The sequence below is a fragment of the Aulonocara sp. 'chitande type north' Nkhata Bay genome, linkage group LG23 (assembly GCF_057382095.1).
Source record: "Aulonocara sp. 'chitande type north' Nkhata Bay isolate Kocher_YH1m ecotype deep benthic linkage group LG23, A_spYH_male_GT1.1, whole genome shotgun sequence".
NCBI lineage: Eukaryota > Metazoa > Chordata > Actinopteri > Cichliformes > Cichlidae > Aulonocara > Aulonocara sp. 'chitande type north' Nkhata Bay.
In genome coordinates, this window is record NC_141365.1 from 24,807,248 (window position 1) to 24,822,654 (window position 15,407).

A 15,407-nucleotide genomic window follows, 5' to 3' on the forward strand; every position below is an offset into this window, starting at 1 on the left:
CCTTAGTAACGGCTAATAAACAATCATACATAAACATTAGGGAAATCTCAAGAAAATCTAACCAATATATCAGATTACTTAAGTCATGAAATCCAATAACGTTCGAAGGTTAACAAAGTTGATTAGTACAACAGATGATCTGTGAACGTGTTTTTAGGTTGTTGAACTTGCTTTGTTGTACACCCCTCTGGAAATGTACGGTTGATGTTAAGGAAACCTCGTGGCACAATGCATTACTGAGGAAATGTTGCACAAACACAGCACCCACTACTGGACACGGTAACTATTTGGAACTGTTGGAGAATTTTACCCATCACCAAACCCTAAGATAGATCTGCTTACAGCTTAAAGGGGAGCTTGAACTAAATTTTATGATTTAAACCCCCCCCCCCCCAAAAAAAAAACCCTAATAGAGTCATAGTGATGCCACCAAGGACATCTTAGGCTTCTTACGCACACCTGGAAACCCCAGGCAACCTCTCGTCACTGGGGGAGGGGGGCATATTTCCAAACTGCTTGGGGAGTGGTTCCCAGCAGTTGCAAGGTAAAACTGATCGCAAAGCGATATAGGGTGCTGCACCAATAACCTCTTTGTTATTGCTTCGGTGAAAGGTCGTGAGTAGTTGGTGCAAAGAAACGTTGGGTGTTATCCGAACAGTCTCCCAACTACTCTCTGAGCAGGAGTGAAACTACGAATTGAGAATGTGATGCAAACCGGAAATAGACACCGTTCAAATTCAAAGTAAAAGTACGCCTTATTACTGAAAACATGTTTTAAAGGACTCAACTTCCACCTTGAGGGTGAGCGGTCTCTATTACAGGCTTGTTTTGCACTCTTCATAGTTTCACTACTGCTCAGAGAGCCATTGCAAAGTGTTTGCAGACAAGTTGGTGTCTTCCAAGCAAACTATAAGCAACGTGTTAGAAACTAAAGCAGTTCTAGTGCACCTTCTTTGCAACTGCCAGCACCACCTACCAACTGGTGGTTGCCATCAGGTTGCCAACCTGTCTCTAGGCCTATATGACTGGGGCCTTTCCTTCAGAGTGACAAGATAAATAAATGTATAAAATGAGAGTAAACACATTAAACGCAGTGCAGTCTACAGTAAACAGTGAGTGAATTCAGTGTTCAGTATTCAGATGCCGTTATTTTTTAATTTTTAGTACTTTTCTTTAAATCTGTCATTTTAAAGTACGTAAATTTCTGTAAGCACTGCTCAATGTGCTATTTTATGTATATACTCTGGGAAATTGCCCCGTTTAATAATTACTCTGGGAGGCATCCACTAAATGTTTCTGTACTGCTCAGATCAAAACACCACGAGTAAGTAAATACATCCAGTGACAGAGGGAATGACTTCTGTTTTATCAGCTCAAATACACAGATTCAGCTTTATGAGATGTATTCTCCAGTTACTTGGGGATTTTCTTTCCTATTTAAAGAAGATATTCACCAAAAGTCCCTTTATCCTCAGGTGAGACCACAGTTTAAAAAGAGGAGAAGAAGAAGAAACCATATCCAGGCGGATCATCCGAGTCCAAACAGAGTATCATTCATCAGATCATCTTAAGGCTGTGTAAATAGAGTACCATTACCTGTACAAGAATATGTTTTCATTGACATTAGATTATTTAAAAAAAAAAAACAACCCTAATCTGCAGTACAAAAACTTGTACTCTTCCTGAACATCATGTGAGAGATTCGAGAACACCTTCGGTCATGCCGTCTCGGTCCTTCTCCCCCCTCAGCGTCGCATTCGTCTGTACGTCAGTGCAGGTCATGCTTGTCATTTCATAACCAACGGCCACATGCGTGTGTGCACGCAGACACACTCCGGCACACTCACAAACACACACACACACACACACACACACACACACACACACACACACACTCCTGAATCTACAATATCAACATCCAAGATAGGAGAGGGCTGAAGAAACTAGGATTTGAATGTAGAGTTTTTCCAAAGTGGCTTGTGATAAACCCAACCTTCACCCTGCAGGAGGAGAGACGAGAGTCAGTGTGGCATCACGTATCAGTGATAATGAAGCGTCTGCAGTGAGATAGCATAATTGTTTACCCTGATAAAGTTAGACAAAACACCAGACTGTTAAGTTGAGGCTGCAAAGTATTTGATTTCAACATTTTTGCCAAACAATGGGCATCAAACTAATGTGTGGAAACTCCTCTGAGAAGTTTTTTCTTTTTTTTTTTTTTAGCTCATGCAATTCAAATATTTTGTGTATATAAGTTGTAAGATCTTCAATGTGGCAGTTATATGATTCAATATGACTTCCTATGCAGTAAATACCAGCTGCTGTATCAGCAGAAACCTAATAAATCACCACTGCTCACCTCTCTGTCAAAGTATCGGGTCCTCCAGGGGGTTTCTGTCTCGACACGGTGCCTCTCTTCTGTCCGCTGCCTCTCCTCGAGGACCGTCTTATGCTCAGTGGCTTTCTCGACGTCTTTCTGCCGTAAAGCCTCGGTCACGTGCTGCCACAGGCGCCTGCAAAGGATCGAAAGGTTTCAGCAAACGCTATTAAATACACTGCAAGTTCGCTCCTTCAACTTCAATTTCATCTGACCTGGATTCAGTCGGTCCTTGCTTCTCTACTGGCCGCACGTGCTTCTTCGTCACAGGCAGCCTGGTGACGTCGACCACCCTCGTCTCTCCGTTAGTGAAGCTGAACTCCAAGACGCCGTTCCACTCGCCCTGTACGCGGCACACCACTGCATTGGTGGAGTTGTGCTTCACCTCTGCTGTTACCCTAAACGTGTGGTAGGAGGACCGAATTAATACAAACATGCCATTTTGAGGATTTGTTTAGATATAAACGCCCATCTTGGACACTTATTTTAAAGAGCTGCAGAACTGGCAATCAAAAACTCGTCTTACTGCCAACATCCCCAACTAGTCGCATCAGATGGCCGACCCTCCCAGAGTCTGGTTCTGCTGGAGGTTTCTGAATGTTAAAAGGGAGTTTTTCCTTCCCACTGTTGCCAAAACGCTTGGTCATGGGGTTATAGGATTATCTGTTTTCTTTGTATTACCGTAGGATCCTTACCTTACAACATAAAGCTCCTTGAGGGAACTGTTGTTGTGATTTGGTGCTATATAAATAAAACTGAATTAAATTGAATACTGTCATAGTATTGCTAGTAGTTCACCTGGTCACATAGTCAAGTTCGGTTCATTTAGAGAGCACATTTCATTGAATGAATGAAAGCATCGTCTCAATGACCAAATAAGGTCACCTCTGGGGGTTTTTCTGCTTTTCAGTTTGAAGTTAAACTTTTTTGTTTTCCAAGAAACGAAGCAGTAACTGCTTGGAAGTTGTTGCACTTTGGTGGTAAATAAAATTGAGCATCATCAGCATAACAACATAACTTTCTGAAAATGGATCCCAATGGGCAAAACCCATAATCTGATACGATTCAAACCACATATATTGATATAATGACAATCATTGCAACCACATTAAATACATTTCTTTTACTTCTTGTTGTGGATATAAAAACTAAGACTTACTTGTGTAATTTGCCTCCATAAAAGGGTTTAGTCTGGAAAGTAATGACTGCCGAGTAACCCGACTTGGCGCAGTTGATGGTGACTTTGCCGCCAAGTTCCACCCAGGGAATGGTGAGGATGGAGCGAGCATAGGCGCAGGGCAGCGTGAAGGTGTACTCCTCATCGTGCTCCAGCAAATACAGACAACCTGGAAGAATAAATACAGAAACAAGAGTTACAAGGTTTCTGCCAGTTGTAACAAAGAGATATGAGGGGTGTACTATGTAATGTATTACCCAGCAACAATAAATAAGAATACAGTCGAATCTTTCTTTTGTCTTTTTCCACCCTGTGGTATTAATAATGATAGAAATATCCAGGAAAATACTCAACCAAGTCTGAAATGTTAGTATTGCAACAGCCCTACCGCAGAAATGGTCAAAAGGAGCCTGCAGCCCAACAAGGATGACGGCAGGTTTAGGTCAAATGGTGATGGAAATGGTTTTAACTTTGTTCTTTTCAGCAGCTGGTTGACTGATAAACAACATCAAGAGCAGCTGGATCTCACAGGTCGGCTGTACCACCTAATTTTGATGCTGCCACCTGGTGACGGTAAACAGCAATGGCATGTAGACGACAGTCTGCAAAGCTGTGCACAGCCTCTGCACAATACCGACGCACAACCACGACACTTCCCTTATTTGTCTGTACTGGGTGACAGAGGAAATGACAGAGATGCTTCTGTGGTTGAGGCCCTACACAGTAAAGTACAAACATGTCCTGTCCTACATTTTTATTAACAAGGACAAGAGAGAAATACTTTTATTAAGAAATGCATTAATAGTCAAATGAGAATGTACACCAACTATGACACCTGATACACCAGAATTTAGTCCTAAATTAATTACACTGCTGCTTTTGGTAATAAGAGGGCTTTAAGATAAAACTAAAACCAAACTGAGGAGTAAGGGAGTTGGGGGCACCTCACTTCTATTGTCAGTTACAGCTGTGTATGGAAAGGCTTTTTTGGCACTGCGGCCTCGAGGTCTGAGGAGGAGGTGAGATAGCGACTTGCCAGCTCCACAGCACACATCATGATATTGTGCACGTGAGAAGAGAGCAGGTAACTTGCCAGAACTCAGCATGCTCCACCTGAGCCAAACAGATTACTTCCAGCAGTGAAAACACATCTGAGGCGGGCCATCTCTTGCTTTCTGCTACACGTGAGAAGTGAGAACTTTAGATAAGAAGCCAACCTGATTCTGCTGACGCCATCTCGAGTTCATGTGTGAAAACATCTAATGTTTCCAATGCAGCGCGCCCCTGAACTTTTTTAGACATCCAATCGAGGTGCAGGTGAGAATTAAAATGGGGAGAAGTCAGATCAGACAATAAATGCTCTACACTCTCTCTTTATTCAGCAAAGCCTGTGTGAATGAGAGTGTAGAGGAGCTAACCCCCCGCTGCACTCGCTGCTGGTGAGCGGGCCTCCTACATGTGCTCTATGTGTAAAAACAGCTCGTGTTTCCACTCCTGCTGCCAACCTCGCAGAACACAGTTTTTTTAAAAATTGTGCTGCCTTACCTTCCCCCACCATCGATACCCCAATGGACATGCCCATGAACTTGCTCTTGGTCCACACATGTGTGTTCACACACATCCGCCTCTCCTGGCATTCGGCGTAGAAACCAGACACAGGGGGATGATGGGAAACCTGCTCCGCCACAAAGCGCACTTGGTAGGAGTCCTGGCTGGAAGCAGTGGGGTCGGGGCTTCCCTGTGAAGGCTCCTTGGAGGCGTCTGGTCTCTTGGGCACCTTCCAGGAGCAGTGGAAGGTCTCGCCAATGATGGGGTTGTAGGGTTTTTTGGCAATGGCGCCTTTGCGGCCCTCGTGGAAGGAGGTGAGGTAGTACTCCACAAACCGGACCATGCGGTCCTCCGGACTGCTGCCGTCTGTGATGGTCACAAAGAGATCCGGATGGGACATGAAGTCTGCGTACATCTCCAGCAGAGAGCGCTTCTCGAGAATGAAGGTGGGGAGGACCACCTACAAGTAAAATGGACAAGAGAAGAGATTTTAAATCACATCTTCTGGAACATACTGCATTAACAAACTGAGTCTGAGGATGCTTCTAAATTAGCTCAGGTTAGGCAGAAAAATATAGTGCAATGAGGAAGTGAAAAGACGTAGACAGGACGTGACCCTGCGGATCATGGGGTGTTTACTAGAGTTCCAGCTGAGGTAAGCCAGCGGACCCATGAGATAAATCAGAAACTCAAGAGCAGGATATCGAACTACGGGAACAAACTGACACTGAAAGATAAGAGTGTCAGCGTAAGCCTCGGGTCAGGGTGTTTAAGCACGTGTCCTTGACAACTAATTACCAAGAATGAGGAGCTTACTTCAACCATGACTCCTTATCCTGCCTCAAAATGTGGTTTTTAAACAGCTTCAATTACTTTCATGGGCGGCTTTAATTCGAATACAGCACTGTGCTACTAGATATCAGCCTCATCACAGGCTGATATTTAATAAGCATTTAACTGTGACAAATATCTGTTGCTGTCTGCATAGACAGAAATTCACATTTAACAATTACATTTTCATTGATCAGCCTTCCTGTTCTACAGGCCAGCTGAGTCGAGTCCCTTCGAGTTGTGCTCAATGACAGAGACTCATTCAGACTGATGGCGAAATGTTGGCAATCTGTCTGCATTTATAAATCAGACAGCAGTTATTTAAAGACCTTTGAAATCTCTCAGAGGGATTGCAGTCGGTCCAAGTCACACTGCAAAGGTGCAGGCGACCTGCGCAATCACTTTGTGATCAAACGTGGTCATGACTGTGCAACACCCTCAAGCTCTGGGCAACTGATTATCACCACAAGCTACAGTCAATTGCACAATGTGAAAAATTCAACTTAATCACCAGGCAGCCGCTGATTATTATTTTCTCTCTTTGGTGGATGTAAGGAGTTTGTCCTTTTCAGCCATTAGCTTGATCTGAATTGTCAAGCTAAGTGCGCCCAATGTTGGATAATGTGTTAGTTTGCTTAGCTAACATTATGTCTGGATGATGGTGCATGAGATGATCCCTTTTGTTCCTAGTATTCCAAGAGTATTTTAATTTATTTAACAAGATAAATATTTGTTGTCCCTGTATCGATACAATATCACAAAAATCACAAAAATATTGCGAAAAGATCTCAAAAAGCAACACATCAGGCCACGATCTAAAGAAACAGCTGAGAAACAAAGTCAGTCAAAGTCAGTTCTCATCCCAGGAAGGAATATTGTTCATCTGGATGTTGCTTTTTCACTGGGACAAATGTTTTGTCACTAGATCTGCAAAATGACCAAACTATAGGGATATAACTTTTTCCACATAGGACCAGGTAGGTCTGTGTTACTTTTTTGTTCCTTAATAAATGATTTAAAGAATTTAAAAGCTACATTTTGTATTTACTCAGATTATCTTTGTCTAATATTAAAATTTGTCTGATTTAAAACATGCAAGTCTGTCAAATATGCAAAAAAAGAAAAATCAGGAAGGTGGCAGATACTTTTTCACAACAGATGCAGGCAATAACCAACATGTCAGTGTTAAGCCATAGTTCTTTCTATTTTCTGTTAAACAGCTAAGTTACAAAGCACCAGTACACCAGTATCAGCGTCTTTGACCGTTACTGGACCATAAGGACTGATCAGGACACAATGACTGCAGTAAATGATGTTGATCTTTTTGTGTTACATTAGAAAAGTTTGCAGGGTTTGTTTTTTTTATAATGATGCATGAAAAGCACAGGAGGATTTATTTGAAAAAAGAAAAAAAAAAAAAAACACAACCTAAGAAGTGAAAGGCAGTGTTTCTGTGTAACAGTTGCTGAGTCAAGGCTGAAATACGTGTGGAACAATCTTACCACATACTTTTAACTGTGTATCAGTACACTGTTAAAAAATGGTTTATTTAGCTGCAGATGAACATGGTGTGAACTCCTCATTTTGGTTTATTCTTTACCAGAATTCTGTGAAATTGCATTCAAAACCAATCAGAAGGGAATCTTGGCAGCATTTCACGCCTCACTGTGACGCAATGTGCTTTGAACTCTGTGTTTATTGATACAAGAAACTCCTCTCGCTCCGGGAAAATCCTCCTCTGTTACAGCCAAGCGAGCCTTATCAAAGACCCGTTCGTGCTGGCGTCTCAGAGGGATTGTTTTTGCTGATATGGGAACTTGACCTACCCGCGTGAGGTCCATCCCCAGCTTCAGCTGCGACAGCAGGTGTAGGATGACGCTCCGTTCCTCCTCCACGGCACCCAGGTCCTCCTCCTTGTCCGTAAAGGAGTCCTCCAATTCATCCTCTGCATCTATGTCTTCCTGTTCCTGTGAGGAGAGAGGAGGGAAGAAATTAAAGTTTTTTTGTATGACTGATTTTAAAACGAGGCAGTCTCACAGAGCATTAACAGAAAACTGCAACAAGCATGACACAGATAACCTCTCCCCTCTCCCAGTCTTACCCCGGAGAAGTTGCAGGACTCGGGGCTGCTGAGCTCCAAGCGGTTCCCCTCCAGCGGGCCCTCACCTGTCGTGAAGCTGCCCAGAGAGCTGCTGCCATTCTTCAGGATGTCGGGCAGTTTGGGCTCCAGCCACTCAATGGTGGGTCCTGCAGTGGACGGGGAGTGCACAGGTGCAGGTTCAGAGGTACTCATGGTCCTACCCCTTCCTCCCACCCGACCGAGGCCCCCCTACATGCACAGGTAGCGCTAAGCTCGGCCCACCATTTACCGCACGGCGCCCCGCAATCGCCTTGCAGCTGACCGGGCAGAGCTTCTGCTCCTCAGAGAGCTGCCGTCGACCAAAAGAGTGTAACCCAACTCCTCCGTGAAGACAGGTATCAGGATACTCTGGAAGCATCCCCCACCCCGATTGGCTAAACCCTCTCAGTATGGCATCCCCCCCCTCCGCCCCCTTTAAAAGTACGTATAGCAGAGGACAGATCTAATTCAAATTCACCTTGTGCGTCAGAAGACTTAATCTGATTGGCTGCTGTGGCGAGTCCGGCCTGATGAAATATACATCGAGTAACGAGATCCGCTGTGGAAAAAGTGGGACGAGTTTTCCGGCATTTTAACAAAAGATCAGCGAGTCTCCTCTCCTTCACCTTACTGTATGATTTTTAATGTGAAGCTTAAAAACAGAGCTGTCCTCGAGGTGCTGCGGATGGATATTTAACCATCTGAGATCCAATTACCAGCGAGACAGGTGGTACAAACGGGGACAGGTGACCCCATCAATAATGCAGAATAATTCCAGTGTCCGGCCAAACTAACCGCCTAGATTGGGTGCAGACACTGCATGAGCAAGACTATGATTTGTTCTTAGGATTGCGTGCCCAGTAGAGACATAAATATTTAACACCCACTTCCCAAACATCATGTATTTACTGAACTTAAAATTTAACTTGAGTTTATATAGAATTTATTTAACCCTTTATTGAACCCATGGTCAATTTTACTGGTAAATATAAAGGGTTGGTCAATAAAGGGATAAGATGGAGGTGGTGCAGAGGGACAGTGTTTGGGACGACTCAGTACCACAGTAGCAGGTGATTTTGACCATAAAGCACCACGAGGGACTCAAAATTACGTCAAAACTACAATTGACAGGTGGCCAGAGGTTCCTTCAAGTTGAACAGGTGTGTTTCCTTCCCATTGTCACCAAGGGCTTGTTATAGGTCATATGATTGTTGGGGGTTTGTGTACTATTGTAGAGTCTTTACACTACAAAATAAAGCCCCTTGAGACAAAGTTGGAATTTAGTGCTATATGAGTTCAACTAAATAAAGTTGCGTGTCCATGCTGCCTGAACACAATACAGCAATAGAAACCATGTCAAATGTGCAAACTGAGAAAGAAAATGTTTCTATGTTCTATGAATAAAATGCAGGTTTATGAGGTTTGCAGATCATTTTACAAGCCGTCCCACCTTTGTAAGTATTCTGTTTGTAGAAACTCGTGCTGGCCAAAAGCTCTCTGACTGCCAGCCTGGGTCCAGATGAACTAAACTGAGTTTGAGCTTTTAGTGTACCATCATTAATTAGCACAGCCTTAACGTAATCCAGGTACTTTAACATATACAGTTCAACTTACGTGTTGTTACCTTTTGTGACAAACACAAAAGGTAACAACAACAACCCACCACATCCCTCCACGTACCTCCTAGGGAGCTTCTCTGTCGGGCCACCTGCTGCAGGTGGAGGATGTGCAGGCACTCATTGAGGCAGTTCATGGTGGCCATGGAAGTGGCCTTGAGCATCAGCAGGTCCTGGTCCAGGGGGGAAAGGCCAGGAGTCACAGGCAGGCCCTCAATGCCCTGCATCAGGTCTTTGTGCTGACCCTGGGCTTGGCTCATCATCTGGAAATACAAGGATGTCGTGGTTATTTTTAATAAGGGCAAAGCCTCACAGGACCGTGATTAACTACCCGTGCAGGCAGCTCTGCTGATTTTGACTCAGTGCCTTTGTTTAACTAGCACGTTCTGATTAATTCAAGGGAAAAACATATTTACACCTTGCTGATTAGAACAAAAACCTGCTGTATCCCACTCAAGTTAAATAAACATGAGAGTGCCCCCTTGTGGACAATCTGCAGCATTAAACTGGCTCAGAGAGAGACTACTAAAGCTCATGACTAAACAAATCTCATTGAGCTAAAGTCCTGCTCTAAAGCGCCTCTTAAATATTTCACATTCACCGCTGCGTGCCTTGTAGGAACTAAATGTTTCTTGTACTTTTTGCTTGTACTTGGCCTCGAGTTTAAACTTTAATGAAACATTGTAGTGAGTGCCAGCACTGCTTTCTGTCTGCTCATCTTGTCCAAACACGGCGCCTTCATCCAGTCTTTTTAATCATCATAAAATGTAGCACGCAACTAGCGTCCCTTGGGATTTAGCCCCCACTGTTTGTGTCTTGGCTAAAAGTTCCCCCCAATCGGTGAGTTATGACTTCTTCAGATCAAAGTGTACCTCTCTTGCGTCCATCAGGTGGTCGGGCAGCAGGGACCTCTTACTGGAGTAGGCCGACGAGCCTCTGACCTGCGACCAGCCGAACAAAGAGGCGGGGTTTTGGCTGTGCCGGCGCATGGACATCGGGGAGCTGCCGCTGCCCTGAGACGCCGTGGAGTAACTCCGGGACTTTGACGGAGGCTGACTCTGAGGAACGGAGACCAGCACAGTCATTACATTTATGGGTCAGCGCAGTGTTTCTAGCTATAAATGAGACGGGGTGTATTGCACTACCATATTGTTTTTTCAAAATAAAAGCTTTCAAAAACATTTTATAAGCAGTGTAAACTACTGATATTTATCAGGCTTTTTCATGGCCCCTGAACTCCATACTGTTTCCTCAATTTGTAAGCGTACGTAAACAAACAAAAAGGTGTTTTTTTTAAATGCCAGACTAACAGCACAAAACATGCTGAAAGTATATTATTTTATAAAACACTTTTTATTTTATTTTAGTAAAAGGGAAAAAATCCTGTTATGTTTTTGGGTTTGTTTTTTTTTTCATTTTTTTTTTGAATCTCCAAAACTGGCCCGAACCTTTGGTTCAGTTTTATTTATATAGTCAAATCAACAATTGCCTAAAGGTGCGTCATACTGTAAGGTAAAGACACAAAGAAATAATACAAAGAAAACAGAAAACAGACAATCATATGACCCCTATGACCAACTTAAAAACTTAAAAGTCCAAACTTCTAATTTTTCAAAGCTGTCATTGGGCCTGGATCACCGTCTTTACCAGGCCAGCTCCGGCTCCCAGGCTCTGTGGTTTATAGCACTTAAAAACATTTTTCTTATATTTTTGCACATCTTTGCTCATTTTTCCTAAACTTGGCCACCTCCAGACCATTAAAATGGGCCACGGGCTGCACAGCAATCTGGAGATCAATCTCCAGATCAATACTGCTGCTTGCTGCACTTACAAACAGGCTGGAAGCTGATATTTCTTTACATAAACACCGATACTGTTCTAACTCTGTTGGATTGCCTCCTTTGGCACATGTGAAAGGAAAACAGGAAACTGTCACATCCGCTCATGAGTCATAGATTTTGCTGAGGAAGTTTTTACAACACCCTAACAGTTTTAATACCAAAGTACTGTCCGGCTGTTTCACTGCTGCACATTTATTGACAGATCAGCAGCCATTTAAGGGCCTTTAGAGCCTAAAGGTGTGCAGCAGCATGGGTTTTCTGCTCCAAAAACCAAAAAAGACTAATGAAAGAGCATTGTGTCACTGCTCATCAGCACAGAAAAAAAATGATGATTTTGACTTTGACAATGATGTCAAAGATGGACTTTGAAGTAAAACATAGCTGTTCATGGTTTACAAGCCTTTAAAGACAGACAGGACTGACTGAGCTGCTGTCTCTGGAGTGCACATTTCACATCGGATGAGTTTTCCAGGTTTTTACTATAAACTTCTTTTTTTTAAAAAAATCTGCAAATATGCTAATATGCAAATCTAGATAAAGATCCTGGACATGAAGGTAAAGTACAAAGCTTCATGCATCAAGGCAGCCATACGCCTTTAGCTTTTATTTTGTAAGCACACCGAGTTTTGAGCTTATGAAAATGTGTTTTCTGCACAGTCATCACTGCTCGCAGACACAAATATCTGCACAAACTGCTCACACAGCTGCAGACGCATTATCTGATAAGAGCTTACAAAGCAAACTTTAGCACGATTTCATGCCAGTCAGACTTCCTTCTCTTTCCTTGTTGCTTTAGTGGTGCTTCTGTGGGCTTACAACATTGTCACTTCTCTCTCTGCTTTCACGTGTTTCCTTACAGAAAAATGGTGGTGTGCCCGTCTACAAACTGCATGCAGCGATCACGACCCTTCTAATTTAGAATCGGTTAGATTTAGTAAGAAACACACAGATCGGCCATTACCTGAGCCATAAATCTGATGGCGATTTTGACTCATCCTTTCAAGGATAAGAATATTTCCACAGACATAATGAGTGCAATGAACTCATTGTTATGTTCAAGAAATCAGTTTGTGACATCGTGTGTTAATCTTCTCAAAGCAGCCATGAGTTGATGAGTACACTGTGGTTATAATTTTTGCTGCAACCAAATGTTGCAGCAAAAATTGAGACTCATCAGATCAGGCAATGTTTTTCCAGTCTTCTATTGTTCAATTTTGGCAAACATGCGTGAACCGCAACCTCAGTTGCCAACAGGACAAGAACCAGATGTGGTCTTCTGCTGCTGGTGAGATGCTCTTCTGCATACCTTGCTTGTAACAAGTGATTGTTTTGAGTTACTATTGTATTCCTATGAGCCTGAAGCAGTCGGGATATTTTCCCTCTCTGATCATTCTCTGTAAACCCAGGAATTGGCTGTATGGGAAAATCCCAGCAGATCAGTAGACCAACAAACCAAGCAACATTCAAAATCACTTAAATCACCTTCTTGCTGATGCTCAGTTTGAACCTCAGCAGGCCATCCTGACCATACTCTATGTGTCTAAATGCATTGAGCAGCTGTCATGTGATTGGCTAATAGGATACCTCTATTAACAAGCAGTCATCTGATATATGGGGTTTTCTCTGTATTATTGTGGAGTCTTTACGTCTGTGAAGGTTCTCAGTCTTCCAGGTCATCGTAGTCCAAGGAGCTTGGAAAGAAAAGCGTGGAGTCTTCACCTTACAATATAAAGTGCCTTGAGGTGACTGTTGTGGTTATTTGGTGCTACACAAACAAAATTGAATTGAACTGAACTACTGTGTCATTATATCCAACAAAAGTGTAACAGGCAGCCTGCCTCAACTGATTTTTATTTTTGACTTTTTTGTTTTTATCTTAATTATGCTTCTTCTTTTAAAGATAAATTTTTAAAACTATATATTCTTGACAGAAGAATGATCCAGTGTAAACCAACCATGGTACAAATTATGGTCATGTGCCTCTTTTCAGGTATAAACACACTCGGCACTGTCAGTCTTACCTTCCCCATGGCCTCTGTGTGGTGCTGCGTGCAGATCTGTAGCCTGCTGACCCAGTGCTGCCTCTCTTTGGCATCAGAGGCTGACACACACACACACACACACACACACACACACACACACACACACAGGAGAAGAAGAACACAACCTTGTTACAGTAACTCTACAGTAATCATACTCAGCATTGATTCCTGTGTGCTTCTGCATCACCGGCAGCAGATAATGGAAAAACATCCAGATCAATACAGCAGGAACAAGATGGAAGTTAATGAGAGCAAGGCTGAGCTTTAAAACAAAGAAAAGAAAAAGTAGAATGGAGGCATCAATAAAAGGTGGAGAGCTCAGGAAGGAGCACAGAAGCACCAGCTAAAGCCAAATTAACTTAGAGCACTCATGGCTGCCAGATCCTCACCCCTGAGCTTGTACTGCTCCCCACTGATGGCATTGACAGTGAAGGTATGCGAGTCCTCATCACTCGGGGAAATGACGGCCCCCGCCAAAGGGAGCATGCCACGGGGCTTCTGTTGCCGTGACTGCTCATTGACAAAATACTCAAGCAGGCCCGCCTCGTTGTTCAAGACAAAGAACCTGAAATCAAACAACACTGGCTTAGTCTGCTGTCCATGATATGACTTTTTATCACAGTCACACCTTACATTTTTGTTTGGTAAGTTAGAAACACATAAACACACACACAAAGGTACTTTGTCCCTATAAAACTGTAAGGTCTTTAATGCTCATTGAGATGACTTATGTCACATGAAGTTGGGTCAGAACTCACCTGTACTGCCAGCCTGTCACCAGGTTGGTATATTTCATCAGGTAGCCATCAATATTCTCCATGTGATCGCTGGTATTATGGGGCAAAAGGAGACACTCATAAAATGATACAGGCAGTGAGCACACGCCCATAAACACAGCAAGGTAAATACACAATTCAATCACAGAGCATTCCTCTGACTCAGCTTGTATACCTGAGAACCAAATACACACTTAAACACTACTGAAAAAGAGTAGGTTGTTGTGCTGTCCGGGTCAACGAAGTGCTCCTGACAACACTAAATTAGCTGCTAGCGGAACAAACTAACCTGTACTGCCAGCTTTTGGCACTCGCTCTCCCCGAGCTCGGGGTCCTGTTCTGGGGATATACATCCAGCTTGCCTTCGTTTTCCGTGATTCGGATCGTCGTGGTTTCCCCTTGCATAGTCACTAGCAACGACACCTCCTCTGGACGCAGCTTGCTAGCGCTAAGCTAACCTGTAAAGCCAGCCAAGTCTACAGAGCTGATTTTTTTTAAAGGACGGAGTCTCTCTTACTGGGAGGTCATCGCTTAACGAAAAGCACCACCGAACAGGCTACACACGCTGGACTGACAACTGGCCGATGACAGCTGAAAAAACATGGTCTGATCTACTGGAACTGGGAGTAGCTAACAGACTGCTAGCTAGCCTGATATTTACTGGCTTCGGTTGGGGACACGGTCATGTGACTCACCTTACAGGAGCGTTTCCGCATTGAGATATATAAAAATATAATCATTTATGATAAACAAAAAATCCATCCAACCAAAAAAGAAAACAAACAATAACAACAAAAAAAAACGTAAAAGAGGCGTAAATGGTTAAAAAAAAATTGAGGGGATTAAAAAGCCGCAATCTAAAACGGAAATAAATGTTTTACATAATAATTTTATAAAATATTATCAGATTTTGTGTATTAAGTAACAAGAAAGAACAACAAATAAATTAGTTTTTTGTTATTTTTATACTGACTGGTAAGTATTATCTGAAAGAAGGAATTATAACCTTAAAAACATTTATAATATATTTTTGCATTGTTGTAGGTGAAAAATAAAGTGAATAAATAATTACACAAATAG

General features: G+C 42.8%; 1 protein-coding gene across 1 annotated transcript; it reads right to left on the reverse strand.

Moving 5' to 3' along the window:
- Positions 1-1,342: 1,342 nt before the first annotated feature.
- Positions 1,343-15,079, reverse strand: LOC147301873 (oxysterol-binding protein-related protein 11-like). Its single transcript, XM_086281536.1, has 13 exons — positions 14,617-15,079; positions 14,310-14,378; positions 13,941-14,116; positions 13,531-13,610; positions 10,541-10,726; positions 9,733-9,931; positions 8,035-8,180; positions 7,760-7,900; positions 5,100-5,562; positions 3,537-3,723; positions 2,593-2,775; positions 2,360-2,513; positions 1,343-2,000 (listed from the first exon to the last, which is right to left on the reverse strand). The coding sequence occupies exons 1-13, from the start codon at positions 14,730-14,732 to the stop codon at positions 1,944-1,946; spliced, it is 2,157 nt and encodes a 718-aa protein (XP_086137662.1). The 5' UTR covers positions 14,733-15,079; the 3' UTR covers positions 1,343-1,943.
- Between the last annotated feature and the right edge of the window lie 328 nt (positions 15,080-15,407).